This window comes from Aphelocoma coerulescens, unplaced genomic scaffold, assembly GCF_041296385.1.
Source record: "Aphelocoma coerulescens isolate FSJ_1873_10779 unplaced genomic scaffold, UR_Acoe_1.0 HiC_scaffold_204, whole genome shotgun sequence".
NCBI classification, from domain to species: Eukaryota; Metazoa; Chordata; class Aves; order Passeriformes; family Corvidae; genus Aphelocoma; species Aphelocoma coerulescens.
In genome coordinates, this window is record NW_027183550.1 from 112,111 (window position 1) to 129,623 (window position 17,513).

General features: G+C 55.5%; 2 protein-coding genes across 2 annotated transcripts in view; both read right to left on the minus strand.

Annotated features, from left to right (window-relative positions):
• Positions 1-192: 192 nt before the first annotated feature.
• LOC138101138 (serine protease 33-like) lies at positions 193-4,353 on the minus strand. Its single transcript, XM_068998994.1, has 3 exons — positions 4,234-4,353; positions 1,765-1,797; positions 193-413 (listed from the first exon to the last, which is right to left on the minus strand). The coding sequence occupies exons 1-3, from the start codon at positions 4,319-4,321 to the stop codon at positions 193-195; spliced, it is 342 nt and encodes a 113-aa protein (XP_068855095.1). The 5' UTR covers positions 4,322-4,353.
• Positions 4,354-5,206: 853 nt separating this feature from the next.
• Positions 5,207-17,513, minus strand: part of FUS (FUS RNA binding protein) — a 52,749-nt gene continuing 40,442 nt past the window's right edge. Inside the window, 6 exon segments of the mRNA XM_068999008.1 lie at positions 5,207-5,298; positions 7,469-7,491; positions 7,493-7,650; positions 11,929-12,095; positions 13,140-13,248; positions 16,211-16,306. Of these exon segments, the coding sequence (XP_068855109.1) occupies positions 5,259-5,298; positions 7,469-7,491; positions 7,493-7,650; positions 11,929-12,095; positions 13,140-13,248; positions 16,211-16,306 (593 nt within the window). The 3' untranslated portion in view covers positions 5,207-5,258.

Genomic DNA, 17,513 nt, shown 5'->3' on the forward strand with positions numbered 1-17,513 from the left:
CAGCGGGAAGCAGTGGGGTTTATTTTGGGCTATTTTGGGGTACATTTTGGGTACATTTTGGGTTATTTTTGGGGGGTTACTCACGGCGGGAAGCAGCGGGGTTATTTTGGGCTATTTTGGGGTACATTTTGGGGGTTTTTTGGGGGGTTACTCACGGCGGGAAGCAGCGGGGTTATTTTGGGTTATTTTGGGCTATTTGGGGGCAATTTTGGGGGTTATTTTGGGGTTATTTTTGGGGGGGTTACTCACGGCGGGAAGCAGTGGGCGGCCGTGAGGACCCAGGCGGGGGGCGATCAGGGCCCCCCCGCAGACGTGGCGGCCCCTGAAGGCCACGCTGACTTGCCAGGGCCACTGGCCCTCCCGCGCCCCCGCGCCCCCCACCACGCGCCGGTGCACGGGGGTCCCGCACGGAACTGGGGGGGCACAGAACGGGGGGGAGGGGGCGTCAGGGACCCCCGGCGGGGGCAGCGCCGGCACCCCCCGGGGAGGAGGAACAGCCCCCCCAGAAAGAGACCCCGGCCCCCAAATGGTGGGAACGCCCCTTTAGGGACCCCCACCCCTTTTGGGACACCCTCCCAAAAAATGGGAGACCCGCCCCCGTTTTGGGGCACCCCTAAAAATGGGACCTCCTGCCAAGAAATGGGACACCCCCCCCCCCCAAAAAAATGGGACCCCTCCCTTATGGGACCCCCCCCCGCCAAAAAATGGGACCTCCCCTCCCAAAAAATGAGAACCCCCCCCTTACAGGACCGCCCCCAAAAAATGGGACCTCCCCTCCCAAAAAATGGGACCCCCCCCCTCAAAAAATGGGACCCTCCGAAAAATGGGACCCCTGCCTTAGACAAACCCCCTCCCCCCAAAAAATGGGACTTCCCCTCCCAAAAAATGGGACCCCTCCCCTTTTGGGACTTCCCCTCCCCAAAAAATGGGGACCCCCCCCCCTTACAGGACCCCCCCTTCCCCCCCAAAAAATGGGACCTCCCCCTTTTGGGACCCTCCCCCAAAAATGGGATCCCTCCCCTTTTGGGACTCCCCCAAAAAATGGGACCCCCCCCCTTACAGGACCCCCCCCCCAAAAAATGGGACCTCCCCCTCCAAAAAATGGGACCCTTCCCCTTTTGGGACCCCTGCCCCAAAAAATGGGGCCCCTCCCCTTTTGGGACCCCCCACCCCAAAAAATGGGACCCTCCCCAAAAATGGGACTGCCCCCTTACAGGACCCCCCCCCACAAAATGGGACTTCCCCTCCCCAAAAAATGGGACCCCCCCCCCCCCCCCCCCCAAAAAAATGGGACCCTCCCCCAAAAATGGGACCCTTCCCCCCCCCCCCCCCAAAAATGAGACCCCTCCCCTTTAGGGACCCTCCCCCAAAAAATAGGACCCCTCTCCTTTTGGGGGCCCCCTCCCCAAAAAATGGGACCCCTCCCCTTTTGGGACCCTCCCCCAAAAAATGGGACCCTTCCAAAAAATGGGACCCCTCCCCTTATGGGACTTCCCCCCCCCTACAAAAATGGGACCTTCCCCCCTTTTGGGGGGTATCCCCCAAAAATGGGACCTCCCCACCCAAAAAAATGGGACCCCTGCCCTTTTGGGACCCTCCCCTTTTCGGACCCCCCCCCCCCAAAAATAATAGGACCCCTCCCCTTACGGGACCTTCCCAAAAAACGGGACCCCTCCCCTTCTGGGACCCCAGAATTTGGGACCCCCAAACCCAGGCACCCCCCCCCCTCCCCCCAAAACCACGACCCCGCCCCTCCCCCCTCACCTGCGTCATCCTCCGCCGCCACCCCCCAGTGACCTGTGAGGGACGGAGGGGGGGGGGTGATGACGTCAGAGCCCCTTTTTGGGGACCCTTCCCGAGGGTGACAACACCCGAGCCCCTCCCCCACCCCCCGTTTTGGGGTGACCTGGCCGGACACAAGGGACACCCCGACATCCGGGGCGAGCCGGAAAAACCTGTCCCAGGAATGTCCCGCGGGGCCAGGGGGGTGTGACCCCCCCTCCCTCCCCTTCCCCCATCCCCTCCCCGTGCCCCCCCAAAAAATCCTCAGGGACCCCCCTCAGAACCCTCAGAGTCCCCCTCCCCAAATTTTGTGTCCCCCCCCCCGTCCCCTCGTGTCCCTTCGTGATTCCCCCCTCCATGTCCCCCAAAATCGCCTCCATCCCCCAAACTCCATCCCTGATCCCTCAGAGCCCCCCTGAGAACCCCCAAATCCCCTCCAAATCCTCCCCAAATCTCCTCAGATTCTCTCCCAAAATCCCCTCAGATTCCTCCCCACAAATCCCCTCGGATTCCCCCCAGGATCCCCTCGGATTCCCCCCAAAAATCCCCTCGGATTCCCCCCAGGATCCCCTCGGATTCCCCCCCAAATCTCCTCACATCTCCCCCCAAAATCCCCTTCGATTCCCCCCAAAATCCCCCCAGATCTCCCCCCAAAATCTCCTCAGATCTCCCTCCCCAAATCCCCTCCGATTCTCCCCCAAAATCCCCTCAGATCTCCCCCCAAAATCTCCTCAGATTCCCCCCAAAATCCCCTCAGATCTCCCCCCCCCCCAAATCTCCTCAGAGTCCCCCTAAAATCCCCTCAGATTCCTCCCCAAAAATCCCCTCGGATTCCCCCCAAAATCCCCTCACGGTCTTTTCCCACCATGTCCCCTCAGATTCCCCCCAAACCCCCTCAGAACTTCCCAAAATCCCCTCGAACCCCCCCTTAAATCCCCTCACACTCCTCTCAGACTTCTTCCTCCCCAAAATCCCCTCAGAACCCCCAAATCCCCTCAGATTCCCCCAAATCCCCTCAGAACCCCCCAAAACCCCTCAGATTCCCCCCAAATCCCCTCACGATCCCTTCCCGCCTTCCTTTTTCCTCCATGTCCCCTCAGAACCCCCAAATCCCCTCAGATTCCTCCCAAAACCCCTCACAATCCTTTCCCGCCTTCCTTTTCCTGCCACGTCCCCTCAGAAAATCCCAAATCCCCTCAGATTCTCCCCAAAACCCCTCACGATTCCCTTCAAAATCCCCTTGAATTTTACCCCCAAATCCCCTCACGATTCTGCCCAAGACTCCCCCTAAATCCCCTCACGAATCCCCTCACAATCCCCTCGAATTTTACCCCCAAATCCCCCCTAAATCCCCTCACAATCCCTCGAATTTTACCCCCAAATCCCCCCTAAATCCCCTCACAATCCCCTCGAATTTTACCCCCAAATCCCCCCTAAATCCCCTCACAATCCCCTCGAATTTTACCCCCAAATCCCCCCTAAATCCCCTCACAATCCCCTCGAATTTTACCCCCAAATCCCCCCTAAATCCCCTCACAATCCCCTCGAATTTTACCCCCAAATCCCCCCTAAATCCCCTCAGGAATCCCCTCACAATCCCTCGAATTTTACCCCCAAATCCCCCCTAAATCCCCTCACAATCCCCTCGAATTTTACCCCCAAATCCCCCTAAATCCCCTCACAATCCCCTCGAATTTTACCCCCAAATCCCCCCTAAATCCCCTCACAATCCCCTCGAATTTTACCCCCAAATCCCCCCTAAATCCCCTCACAATCCCCTCGAATTTTACCCCCAAATCCCCTCTAAATCCCCTCACAATCCCCTCGAATTTTACCCCCAAATCCCCCTAAATCCCCTCACAATCCCCTCGAATTTTACCCCCAAATCCCCCCAGAATCCCCTCACGGTCCTTTCCCGCCATCTCCCCTCACGAGTCTCCCCCTCACGCTCTCCCCCAGCTCTCCTCACCCCCTCCCCCCCAAATCCCTCACGATTCCCGCCAAAATCTCCTCACCTTTCCCTCTCAAAATCCCCTCACGATTCCTTCCCAAATCCCCCTCAGGACACCCCCAAATCCCCTCACGATTCCCGCCAAAATCTCCTCACGATTCCTTCCCAAATCCCCCCCCCAAATCCCCTCACGATTCCCGCCAAAATCTCCTCACCTTTCCCTCTCAAAATCCCCTCACGAGTCCTTCCCAAATCCCCCCAAATCCCCCTCAGGACACCCCCAAATCCCCTCACGATTCCCGCCAAAATCTCCTCACGATTCCTTCCCAAATCCCCCCCCAAATCCCCTCACGATTCCCGCCAAAATCGCCTCACCTTTCCCTCTCAAAATCCCCTCACGATTCCTTCCCAAATCCCCCCAAATCCCCCTCAGGACACCCCCAAATCCCCTCAGACCCCCCCCCCCCAAAACTCCCTCAGACGCCCCTTTCCCCTCTCACCTCCCGCCGGCAGCAGCAGCAGCAGCAGCAGCAGCAGCGCCGGCCCCGCTCCGTGCCCCGCTCCCGGCTCCCGCCGCCGCCTCCTCATCGCTCTGCTGGGCCGCTGTGGCCGCCGGCACCTTCCGGCCTCCGCCTCCCCTCACCTGAACGCGGCCGCGCTCCTTGTACCTGTCCGGAATTTGCCCTCCCCCTCCCCCCCACCCCCCGCCACCCCTCACCTGGCGGCGGACACGCCCCTGCCACCTGTACAGGCACTTCCTGCCCTCCCGCACCTGCGCCGCGACCACGCCCTCCTCGTACCTGGACGGGCCACGCGTCACCGCCGTGGCCACGCCCACGTTACCTGTACGGGGACCACGCCCCTTCCCCAGGTGCGCTCCCAAACCACGCCCCCTTATGCAAATCAGCGAGCGCAAACCACGCCCCCGAATACAGCGCCATCCCCGCCCCAATCCATATATGGCCAAAACCACGCCCCTTATGCAAATCAGCGAGCGCAAACCACGCCCCCGAATACAGCGCGATCCCGCCCCAATCCATATATGGTAAAGCCACGCCCCTTATGTAAATCAGCGAGCGCAAACCACGCCCCCGAATAGCGCGCGATCCCCGCCCCAATCCATATATGGTCACGCCACGCCCCTTATGCAAATCACCCAACAAAGCCACGCCCCTCCCTTAAAGCGCCTGCCCCATCCTTATTTAGGTGCCCCTCCCTCCATGACGTCAGTGCTTAATGAGCTCCTTAATGAGCTCCCTAATGAGCCCCGCGGCCGGAAGCGCCTCATTAAGGAATCATGACCTCACAACCCGCCCCCCCCCCCCCCCCCCCCCCCCCAAAATCCCCATCCAATCAAAAACCACCCCAAATCCTCCCCCAAAATTCCTTTATTGGGGGGGAGGGGAGGGTTAAAAGCGGGGGGGGGGAGCCCGCGGAGGGGGGGAGGGGAGAGGGGCGGGGGGGTGGGGGAGGGGACGGCAAATAAAAAACGAGGGGTGGGGGAGGGGCGGGGTGGGGGAGGGGCTCAGTAGGGCCGCTCGCGTCGGTCCTGCCGGTGGTCGCCCCTGCGGACACGGGAGTGGACAGCGGTCAGTGGGGATTAATCACCGTCGTTAAGGGCAGGCTTAATGATCGGTGTTAATTAACGAGCTCCATGAGGCCCCCCCCCCCCCCCCCCCCCCCCCCGAGTCCCAAACCCCACCGGTTTCACCCCAAATTTCCCCAATGCCCGAGCTCTGAAGTTGGGAGATTTCCCCTCACAATCCCCCCAAATCCCAGGATTTTCACCCAAATCCCATTAATTCCTCCTAAATCCCATTAATTCCCCCCACCTACTTTCCATTATTTGCCCTCGAAACCCCCAAATCCCCGGATTTTCACCCAAATCCCATTAATTCCCCCCGTAATTCCATTAATTGCATTCAAAACCCCCAAATCCCCAAATTTTCACCCACATCCCCGGATTTTCACCCAAATCCAAATAATTCCCCCCGTAATTCCCATTAATTGCATTCAAAACCCCCAAATCCATAAATTTTCACCCAAATCCCATTAATTCCCCTCCCCATTTCCCATTATTTACCCTAAAACCCCCCAAATCCCAGGATTTTCACCCAAATCCCATTAGTTCCTCCTAAATCCCATTAATTCCCCCCTCATTTCCCTTCAATTGCCCTCGAAACCCCCAAATCCCAGGATTTTCACCCAAATCCCATTAATTCCCCCCCCAATTCCCATTATTTGCCCTCAAAACCTGAAATTTTTACCCCAAATCCCTAAAATTTTCCCCCTCATTTCCCTTTAATTTCCCTCAAAACCCCCAAATCCCAAAATTTTCACCCAAATCCCAGGATTTTCACCCAAATCCCATTAATTTCCCCCCCACAATTCCCATTATTTGCCCACACAACCCTCAAATCCCGAAATTTTCACCCAAATCCCAGGATTTTCAGCCAAATCCCATGAATTCCCCCCAATTCCTCCCAAACTCCCTCCCCAAATTCCCAAATCCCCCCCCAAATCCTTGAATTTTCTCCAAAACTCCTCCCAAATCCCTAAATTTTCCCCCCAATTTCCCCCCAAACTCTCCCCAAATCCCCCGGAATTCCCCCCAAATGACCAAATTCCCCCCCCAATCCCTGAATTTTCCCCAAATCTCCTCCCAAACCCCCAAATTTTCCCTCAAATCCCCCCCAAATCCCCAAATCCCACCCCCAAATCCCAAATTTCCCCTCCAAACCCTCAAATTCCCCCCCAAATCCCACCCCCATGTGCACAAATTTTCCGCCCAGATCCCCAAATTCGCCCCCAAATCCCCAAATCCTCCCCCAAATCCCCAAATTTCCTCCCAAACTCCCCTCAAATCTCAGAATTTCCCCCCAAATCTCAGAACTGCCCCCCTAAATCCCCAAATTTTGCCCCCCAAATCCCTGGGAATTCCCCCCAAATAACCAACACCCTCAAATCCCTGAATTTTCCACCCCAAATCCCCAAATTTTCCCTCAAATCCCCCCCAAATCCCCAAATCCCAGCCCCAAATCCCCCAACTCTCCCCCAATTACCCCCCCAAACCCCCAAATCCCTGAATTCCTTCCCGAATTTCCGCCCCCAAACCCCCCCAATTCTCCCAAATTCCCCATTTTTTCCCCCAAATCGACAAATTTCTCCCCAAACTTCCCCCAAATCCCCAGGAATTCCCCCTAAATCCCCAAATTTCACCCCAAAATCCCCGGGAATCCCCCCCCAAATAACCAAATTTCCCCAGAAATCCCTGAATTTCCGCCAAATCTCCCCCAAATCCCCAAATCCCATTCCCAAATTTCCAAATTCCCCCCAAATCTCCAAATCCCACCTCAAAATCCCCCCAAATCCCACCCCCAAATCCCCAAATCCCACCCCCAAATCCCCAAATTCCCCCCAAATCCCCAAATCCCTCCACAAATCTCCCAATTTCCCCCCCCAAATCCCCAAATTCCCCCCAAATCCCCAAATCCACCCCTCAAATCCCCAAATTCCCCCCAAATCCCCAAATCCCCCCCCAAATCCCCAAATCCCACCCCCAAATCCCCAATTCCCCCCAAATCCCCAAATTCCCCCCCCAAATCCCCAAATCCCCCCCCCCCAAACCCCCAAATTTCCCCCCCAAATCCCCGAACCCCTTCCCAACTTTCCGCCCCCCAAACCCCCCCCCAAATTTTCCCAAACCCCCCCGTTTTCCCCCCAAAACCCCCTCACCTCGAGTCCATCTTGCCGGGCCCCGAAGCCGCCCCTGTCCCCTCCTCCTCCTCCTCCTCCTCCTCCTCCTCCTCCTCGGCCCCCCCGGAAGCCGCCCCGGTCGCCGCCGCGGCCACGGAACCCCCCCCCGCTCGTAGCCCCCGCGGCCCCCCGCGCCGCTCCTCGAAGCCCCCCGCCGCCGCCTGGGGGAGGGGAGAAAAGGGGGGCGGGGTCAAGGGGGGCGTGGTCAGGGTGGGCGGGGCCAAAATGGGCGTGGTCAGCTCAAAACAGCCCCGCCCATCACTGCCCAACCCCCACCCAAAGCCCCCCCTTTCCCTTCTCCTGGGGGGGGGGAGGTGGGGTGAAAAAGGGGGCGTGGTCAGGGTGGGCGTGGCCAATGTGGGTGGGGGTCAATGTGGGCGTGGTCAGCCCCAGATAGCCCCGCCCAGCGCTGCCCAACCCCCCACCCAAAGCTTCTCAAAGCCCTCCCTTTCTTCTTCTGAGGGGTCAAGGGGGTGTGGTCAGGGTGGGTGTGGTCATTGTGGGCGTGGCCAGGGTGGGCGTGGCCAGGGTGGGCGTGGCCATTGTGGGCGTGGCCAATAAGGGTGGGGGTCAATGTGGGCGTGGTCAGCCCCAGATAGCCCCGCCCATCGCTGCCCAACCCCCACCCAAAGCTCCTCAAAGCCCCCCCATTCTTCTCCTGGGGGGGGGGGGGGGGGGAGAAGAAGGGGCGTGGTCAGGGTGGGCGTGGTCAATTGGGCGTGGTCAGCCCCAGATAGCCCCGCCCATCGCTGCCCAACCCCCACCCAAAAGCCCCCTTTGCATTCCCCTGGGGGGGGGGTGGTGGTGGTGGGGTGAAAAAGGGGCGTGGTCAGGGTGGGCGTGGTCATGGGGGGCGTGGCCAATGCGAGTGAGGTCATCGTGGGCGTGGCCAGTCCTAAACAGCCCCGCCCATCGCTGCCCAACCCCCACCCAAAGCTCCTCAAAGCCCCCCCATTCTTCTCCTGGGGGAGGGGAGAAAAGGGGCGTGGTCAAGTGGGCGTGGTCAGGGTGGGCGTGGTCAGCATCAGATAGCCCCGCCCATCGCTGCCCAACCCCCACCCAAAGCCCCCTTTGCATTCCCTGGGGGGTGGGGTGGTGGAAAAGGGGCGTGGTCAGGGTGGGCGTGGTCATGGGGGCGTGGCCAATGTGAGTGAGGTCATTGTGGGCGTGGTCAGGGTGGGCGTGGCCAACACGAGTGAGGTCATTGTGGGCGTGGTCAGTCCTAAATAGCCCCGCCCATCGCTGCCCAACCCCCACCCAAAGCCCCCCCTTTCCCTTCTCCTGAGGGGGGATGAAAGGGGCGTGGTCAGGGTGGGCGTGGTCATTGTGGGTGTGGCCAATGAGGGTGGGGTCAATGTGGGCGTGGTCAGCATCAGATAGCCCCGCCCATCGCTGCCCAACCCCCACCCAAAGCTCCTCAAAGCCCCCCCTTCCTTTGCCTGGGGGTGAAATAGGCGTGGTCAGGGTGGGTGTGGTCATTGTGGGCGTGGCCAGGGTTAGCGTGGTCATTGTGGGCGTGGCCAATGAGGGTGGGGTCAATGTGGGCGTGGTCAGTCCCAGATAGCCCCGCCCATTGCTGCCCAACCCCCACCCAAAGCTCCTCAAAGCCCCCCCATTCTTCTCCTGGGGGAGGGGAGAAAAGGGGCGTGGTCAGGGTGGGCGTGGTCAGGGTGGGTGTGGTCAGCCCCAGATAGCCCCGCCCATCGCTGCCCAACCCCCATCCAAAGCACCCTTTGCATTCCCCTGGGGGGGCAAAAAGGGGTGTGGTCAGGGTGGGCGTGGTCATTGTGGGCGTGGCCAATGAGGGCTGAGTCAAAGTGGGCGTGGTCAGTCCTAATTAGCCCCGCCCATCGCTGCCCGACCATCCCCCCACCCAAAGCTCCTCAAAGCCCCCCCTTCCTTTGCCTGGGGGGTCAAGGGGCATGGTCAGGGTGGGTGTGGTCATTGTGGGCGTGGCCAGTGTGGGCGTGGTCACGGGGGCGTGGCCAATGCGGGTGGGGTCAATGTGGGCGTCGTCAGCCCCAAAGCCCCACCCATTGCTGCCCAACCCCCACCCAAAGCCCCCTTTGCATTCCCCTGGGGGGGGGGGGGAGGGGGCGTGGTCAGGGCGGGCGTGGCCAATGTGGGTGGGGTCAATGTGGGCGTGGTCAGTCCTAAATAGCCCCGCCCATCGCTGCCCAACCCCCACCCAAAGCCCCCCCTTTCTTCTCCTGAGGGGGAAAGGGGCGTGGTCAGGGTGGGCGTGGTCATTGGGGGCGTGGCCAGAGTGGGTGGGGTCGGGGTGGGCGTGGCCAACGTGGGTCTGTTTGGCGCCTGTTTTGGGTCTATTTTGGACTATTTTTGGGTCTATTTCTGGCCATTTTTGGGTCTATTTTGTGCCATTTTTGGGTCTATTTCAGGCCATTTTGGGGCCATCCCTTACCCAGGTGGTTTCGGGCTGTTTTCAGGTGTTTTGTGCCCGTTTTGGGTCTATTTTGGGCCAGTTCTGGGTCTATTTTGTGCCATTTTTGGGTCTATTTCTGGCCATTTTTGGGTCTATTTTGGGCCATTTTTGGGTCTATTTCTGGCCATTTTTGGGTCTATTTCAGGCCATTTTGGGGCCATCCCTTACCCAGGTGGTTTCGGGCTGTTTTCGGGTGTTTTGTGCCCGTTTTGGGTCTATTTTGGGCCAGTTTTGGGTCTATTTCGGACCATTTTTGGGTCTATTTTGGGCCAGTTTTGGGTCTATTTCGGGCCATTTTTGGGACTATTTCGGGCCCGTTTTTGGTTTATTTTGGGCCAGTTCTGCGTCTATTTTTGGGTCTATTTTGGGCCGTTTTGGGCCACCCTTTACTCAGGTGGGTTTGGGTGCATTTCGGGCCGGTTTTGGGTCTATTTTGGGCCAGTTTTGGGTTTATTTTGTGCCATTTTTGGGTCTATTTTGGACTATTTTTGGGTCTATTTTGTGCCATTTTTGGGTCTATTCTGTGCCATTTTTGGGTCTATTTTGGGCCATTTTTGGGTCTATTTCAGGCCATTTTGGGGCCATCCCTTACCCAGGTGGTTTCGGGCTGTTTTCGGGTGTTTTGTGCCCGTTTTGGGTCTATTTTGGGCCACTTTTGGGTCTATTTTGGGCCAGTTTTGGGTCTATTTCAGGCCATTTTTGGGTCTATTTTGGGCCCGTTTTTGGTTTATTTTGGGCCAGTTCTGCGTCTATTTTCGGCCATTTTTGGGTCTATTTTGGGCCGTTTTGGGCCACCCTTTACTCAGGTGGGTTTGGGTGCATTTCGGGCCGGTTTTGGGTCTATTTTGGGCCAGTTTTGGGTTTATTTTGGACCCATTTTGGGACTATTTTGGGCCATTTTTGGGTCTATTTCGTGCCATTTTTGGGTCTATTTCTGGCCATTTTTGGGTCTATTTCAGGCCATTTTGGGGCCATCCCTTACCCAGGTGGTTTCGGGCTGTTTTCGGGTGTTTTGTGCCCGTTTTGGGTCTATTTTGGGCCAGTTTTGGGTCTATTTCGGACCATTTTTGGGTCTATTTTGGGCCGTTTTGGGCCACCCTTTACTCAGGTGGGTTTGGGTGCATTTCGGGCTGGTTTTGGGTCTATTTTGGGCCAGTTTTGGGTTTATTTTGGACCCATTTTGGGACTATTTTGTGCCAGTTTTGGGTCTATTTCTGGCCATTTTTGGGTCTATTTCAGGCCATTTTGGGGCCATCCCTTACCCAGGTGGTTTCGGGCTGTTTTCGGGTGTTTTGTGCCCGTTTTGGGTCTATTTTGGGCCAGTTTTGGGTCTATTTCGGACCATTTTTGGGTCTATTTTGGGCCAGTTTTGGGTCTATTTCAGGCCATTTTTGGGACTATTTTGGGCCCGTTTTTGGTTTATTTTGGGCCAGTTCTGTGTCTATTTTTGGCCATTTTTGGGTCTATTTTGGGCCGTTTTGGGGCCATCCCTTACCCAGGTGGTTTCGGGCTGTTTTCGGGTGTTTTGTGCCCGTTTTGGGTCTATTTTGGGCCAGTTTTGGGTCTATTTCAGGCCATTTTTGGGCCGATTTGGGGCCATTTCAGGGCCATCCCTTACCCAGGTGGTTTCGGGCCTTTTTTGGGCTGTTTTTGTGTCTATTTCAGGCAGGTTTGGGGTCTATTTTGGGCAAGTTTTGGGTCCATTTCCGGCCATTTTTGGGTCTATTTTGTGCCATTTTTGGGTCTATTTCGGGCCATTTTTGGGCTGTTTTTGTGTCTATTTCAGGCTGGTTTGGGGTATTTTTGGGCTATGTTTGGGTCCATTTCCGGCCATTTTTGGGCCGATTTCGGGCCATTTTGAGGTCTATTTCGGGCCATTTTTGGGCTGGTTTTGTGCCTATCTCAGGCAGGTTTGGGGTCTATTTTGGGCCATTTTTGGGTCCATTTCCGGCCATTTTCGGGCCGATTTGGGGCCGTTTTGGGCCCATTCCCTCACCCATGTGGTTGCCGCCGCCGCCGCCGCGGCCACCGCCTCCTCCCGGGTACTTGCCACCGCCGGCGCCGCCCCCGCCCAGGTGCGGCCCCCCGGGCCCCCCCTCGGGCTTGGGCGCCTTGCACTGGTTGCACTCGTTGCGCCACGAGAAGTTCATGTTCTCACACGCCCTGTGACGTCACCGGTGACGTCACCGATGACGTCATCGCGTCGCCGGTGATGTCACGCGCCCAGCAGGTCCCGTCCCAGTTGCTCCCAGTTTCTCCCAGTTCCCTCTTGGCCCCGTCCCAGTTGCCCCCAGTTCCCTCCCCTGTGTTCTCACACGCCCTCTGATGTCACTGATGACGTCACCGATGACGTCATCGCGTCACCGGTGATGTCACGCGCCCAGCAGGTCCCGTCCCAGTCGCTCCCAGTTCCCCCCAGTTCCCTCTCGGCCCCGTCCCAGTTCCCCCTCGATCCCTTCCCTGTGTTCTCAGACGCCCTGTGACGTCACCGATGACGTCATCAATGACATCACCACGTCGCCGGTGACGCCGCGCGCCCAGCAGGTCCCTTCCCAGTCGCTCCCAGTTTGCCCCAGTTCCCTCTTGGCCCCGTCCCAGTTTCCCCCCAGTTCCCCCTCGATCCCTTCCCCGTGTTCACACGCGCCCTCTGACATCACTGATGACGTCATCACGTCGCTGGTGACGTCACGCGCCCAGCAGATCCCATCCCAGTTGCTCCCAGTTCCATTTTGTCCCCATCCCAGTTGCTCCCAGTTCCCTCTTGGCCCCGTCCCAGTTCGTCCCAGTTCCCCCCAGTTCCCTTCCCTGTGTTCTCACGCGCCCTGTGACGTCACCAATGACGTCACCAATGACGTCATCGCGTCTCCGGTGACGTCACGTGCCCATCAGGTCCCTTCCCAGTTGCTCCCAGTTCCCTCCTGGCCACATCCCAGTCCATCCCAGTTCCCTCTTGTCCTTCCCAGTGCTTCCCAGTCTGTTCCAATCCCTTCCCAGTCCTTCCCAGTGCCCCCCAATCTGTCCCCAGTCCCTCCCAGTTTGTCCCAGTCCCTCCCAGTTTGTCCCAATCCCTCCCAATCCCCTCCTAGTTCGTCCCAGTCCATTCCCAGTTTGTCCCAGTCCCTCCCAGTCCATTCCCAATCCCCTCCCAGTCCCTCCCAGTTTGTCCCAGTTCCTCCCAGTTTGTCCCAGTGCCTCCCAGTCACTCACGGGTTGGGGCATTTCCAGTCCCCCGCGCGCTGCTGGGCCCCTCCCCCCCCGGCGAAGCCGCCGCGGCCGCCGGAGCCGCCGGAGCCGAAACCGCCCCGGCCCAGGGGGCCTGAGGGGGAAATTGGGGTGAGAAACGGCGATTTTGGGAAATTGGGAATTTGGGGTGAGAAACGGGGATTTTGGGAAATTGGGGTGAGAAACGGGGATTTTGGGAAATTGGGAAATTGGGGTGAGAAACGGGGATTTTGGGAAATTGGGGTGAGAAACGGGGATTTTGGGAATTTGGGAAATTGGGGTGAGAAACGGGGATTTTGGGAAATTGGGGTGAGAAACGGGGATTTTGGGAAATTGGGAAATTGGGGTGAGAAACGGGGATTTTGGGAAATTGGGGTGAGAAACGGGGATTTTGGGAATTTGGGGTGAGAAACGGGGATTTTGGGAAATTGGGGTGAGAAATGGGGATTTTGGGAATTTGGGGTGAGAAACAGGGATTTTGGGAAATTGGGAAATTGGGGTGAGAAACGGCGATTTTGGGAAATTGGGGTGAGAAACGGGGATTTTGGGAAATTGGGGTGAGAAATGGGGAATTTGGGAAATTGGGAATTTGGGGTGAGAAACGGGGAATTTGGGAATTTGGGGTGAGAAATGGGGATTTTGGGAAATTGGGGTGAGAAACGGGGATTTTGGGAATTTGGGGTGAGAAATGGCGATTTTGGGAAATTGGGGTGAGAAATGGGGATTTTGGGAAATTGGGAATTTGGGGTGAGAAACGGGGAATTTGGGAAATTGGGGTGAGAAACGGGGATTTTGAGAAATTGGGAAATTGGGGTGAGAAACGGGAATTTTGGGAAATTGGGGTGAGAAACGGGGAATTTAGGAAATTGGGGTGAGAAATGGGGATTTTGGGAAATTGGGGTGAGAAACGGGGAATTTGGGAAATTGGGGTGAGAAACGGGGATTTTGGGAATTTGGGGTGAGAAACGGGGATTTTGGGAATTTGGGGTGAGAAATAACGATTTTGGGAAATTGGGGTGAGAAACGGGGATTTTGGGAAATTGGGGTGAGAAACGGGGATTTTGGGAATTTGGGGTGAGAAATAACGATTTTGGGAAATTGGGGTGAGAAACGGGGATTTTGGGAAATTGGGAATTTGGGGTGAGAAACGGGGATTTTGGGAAATTGGGGTGAGAAACAGGGATTTGGGAAATTGGGAAATTGGGGTGAGAAACGGGGAATTTGGGAATTTGGGGTGAGAAACGGGGATTTTGGGAAATTGGGGTGAGAAACGGGGAAATTGGGAATTTGAGGTGAGAAACGGGGAATTTGGGGTGAGAAATGGGGAATTTGGGACATTGGGAATTTGGGGTGAGAAACGGGGATTTTGGGAAATTGGGGTGAGAAAGTGGGAATTTGGGAAATTGGGGTGGGAATTTGGGGTGGGAAAATGGGAATTTGGGAATTTGGGGTGGGAAAGGGGGAATCTGGGGTCAGGAGGAGGATTTTGGGGCAGAAAAGTGGGATTTTAGGGTAGAAAAGGAGCAATTTTGGGTGGAAAAGGGGCATTTTGGGGTGCAAAAGATGGACTTTGGGTTGGAAAAGGGGAATTTTGGGTAGAAAAGGAGCATTTTGGGGTGAAAAAGGGGAATTTTGGGGTGGAAAAGGGGGATTTTGGGGCAGAAAAGGGGCATTTTGGGACGGAAAAGGGGCATTTTTGGGAAGAAAAGATTTTGGGGTGGAAAAGAGGGATTTTGGGACGGAAAACGGAGATTTTGGGGTGGAAAAGGGGGAATTTGGGGCAGAAAAAGAGGGAATTTGGGGTGGAAAAGGGGGATTTTGGGCTCAGGAGGGAGATTTTGGGGTGGAAAAGGGGCATTTTCGGGTAGAAAAGGAAAATTTTGGGTGGAAAAGGGATTTTGGGGCGGAAAAGGGGCATTTTGAGATGGAAAAGCAGCAATTTTGGGTAGAAAAGGAGCATTTTTGGGTAGAAAAAGGGCATTTTGGGGTAGGGAAAGGGGCACTTTGGGGTGGAAATGGGGGATTTTGGGGTGGAAAAAGGGGATTTTGGAGTAGAAAAGGGGCATTTTGGGGTCAGGAAAGGGATTTTGGGTTGGAAAATGGTGTGGAAAAGGGGCATTTTGGGGTGGAAAAGGGGGATTTTGAGGCGGAAAAGGAGCAATTTTGGGTAGAAATAGCGCATTTTGGGGCCAGGAAGGGGAATTTAGGGTAGAAAAGGCGGTTCTGGGGTCAGGAGGGGCATTTTGGGGTGAAAAAAGGGCATTTTGAGGTAGAAAAGGAGCATTTTGGGGTCAGGAGGAGCATTTTGAAGTGGAAAACGGGGATTTTGGGTTAAAAAGGGGGATTTTGGGCTCAGGAGGGGAATTTTGGGGTGGAAAATGGGCATTTTGAGGTCAGAAGGGCGATTTTGATTTGGAAAAGGGGGATTTTGGGATGGAAAAGGGTGATTTTGGGGCAGAAAAGGGGGATTTTGGGGTGGAACGGGGGTTTTGGGGTCAGGAGAGACATTTTAGGGTAAAAAAGGGGCATTTTTGGGTCAGGAAAGGGATTTTGGGTTGGAAAAAGGGGATTTTGGGGCGGAAAATGGGGATTTTGGGGTCAGGAAGGGCATTTTGGGGTGGAAAAGGAGGATTTTGGGGTGAAAAACAGGGATTTTGGGCTCAGGAGGGGCATTTTGGAGTGGAACAGGGGGGTTTTGGGGTCAGGAGAGGCATTTTAGGGTAGAAAAGGAGCATTTTTGGGTCAGGAAAGGGATTTTGGGTTGGAAAAAGGGGATTTTGGGGCGGAAAATGGGCATTTTGGGGTCAGGAAGGGCACTTTGGGGTGGAAAAGGGGGATTTTGGGGTGAAAAACAGGGATTTTGGGCTCAGGAGGGGCATTTTGGAGTGGAACAGGGGGGTTTTGGGGTCAGGAGAGGCATTTTAGGGTAAAAAAGGGGCATTTTTGGGTCAGGAAAGGGATTTTGGGTTGGAAAAAGGGGATTTTGGGGCGGAAAATGGGGATTTTGGGGTCAGGAGGGGCATTTTGGGGTGAAAAAGGAGGATTTGGGGACTCACCACCCCGGCCCCGGCCGCGGCCGCCCCCGCCCCGGGTGAAATCCGCCCGGCGAGTGGCGAAGGAAACCTTGATGGGATTCCCAGAGAATTCCTTACCTGGAAAAAAACCAGGAATTTGGGTCAGGAGTGGGGTGAGAAAATGGGGGGGAAAAAGGGAATTAAAGGGGGGGGGGAAATGGGGGAAAAAAAGGGAAAAAAAGGGAAAAAAAGGAAAAAAAAGGGGGGAAAAAGGGGGAAAAAAAGGAGGAAGAAAGGGGGAAAAAAGGGGAAAAAAAGGATTAAAGAAAGGGAAATTAAAAAGGGGAAAAAGGGAATGAAAGAGGTAGGGAAATGGGGGAAAAAAGGGAAAAAAAAGGGAAAAAGGGGAGGAAGAAAGGGGGAAAAAAGGGGAAAAAAAGGATTAAAGGAGGGGAAATTAAAAAGGGGAAAAAGGGAATGAAAGGGATGGGGAAATGGGGGGAAAAAGGGAAAAAAAGGGAAAAAGGGGAGGAAGAAAGGGGGAAAAAAGGGGAAAAAAGGATTAAAGGAGGGGAAATTAAAAAGGGGAAAAAGGGAATGAAAGGGATGGGGAAATAGGGGGAAAAAGGGAAAAAAAAGGGAAAAAAAGGAGGAAGAAAGGGGGGAAAAAAGGAGAAAAAAAGGGGAAAAAAGGGATTAAAGGAGGGGAAATTAAAAAGGGGAAAAAGGGAATTAAAGGGAGGGGGAAAATGGAGAAAAAAAGGAAAAAAGGGGGGAAAAAAAGAATTAAAGGAGGGGAAATGGGGTAAGGGGAAAAAAGGAATTAAAGGGGGGACAAATGGGGGGAAAAAGGATTAAAAGGGGAGAATTCGGGGAGGAAAAGGGGGAATTTTGGGGGAATAAGAGGGGATTTGGGGAGAAAAAGGGGAAATTTGGGGGAGAAAAAAGAGGAATTTGGGTGGAAAAAAAAGGAAAATTTGGGGGAAAAAGGGAAAATGGAGGAGAAAAAGGGAAAATTTGAGAAAAAAAAGGGAAAATTTGGGGAGAAAAAAGAGGAATTTGGGGGAGAAAAAGGAGGAATTTGGGCAAAAAGGGGGACTTTGAGGGAAAAAAGGGGAAATTGGGGAAAAAGGGAAATTTGGGGAGAAAAAGAAGGAATTTAGGAGAAAAATGAGGAATTTGGGGGGAAAAGGGGGAATGTGGGGTTGAAATAACAGGAATTTGGGGAGAAAAAAAAGGAAAATCGGGGTGGAAAAAGAGAAAAATTTGAGGGAAAAAAAGGGAAATTTGGGGAAAAAAGGGGGAATTTGGGCAAAAAGGGGGGATTAGCGGGGAGAGGGGAATT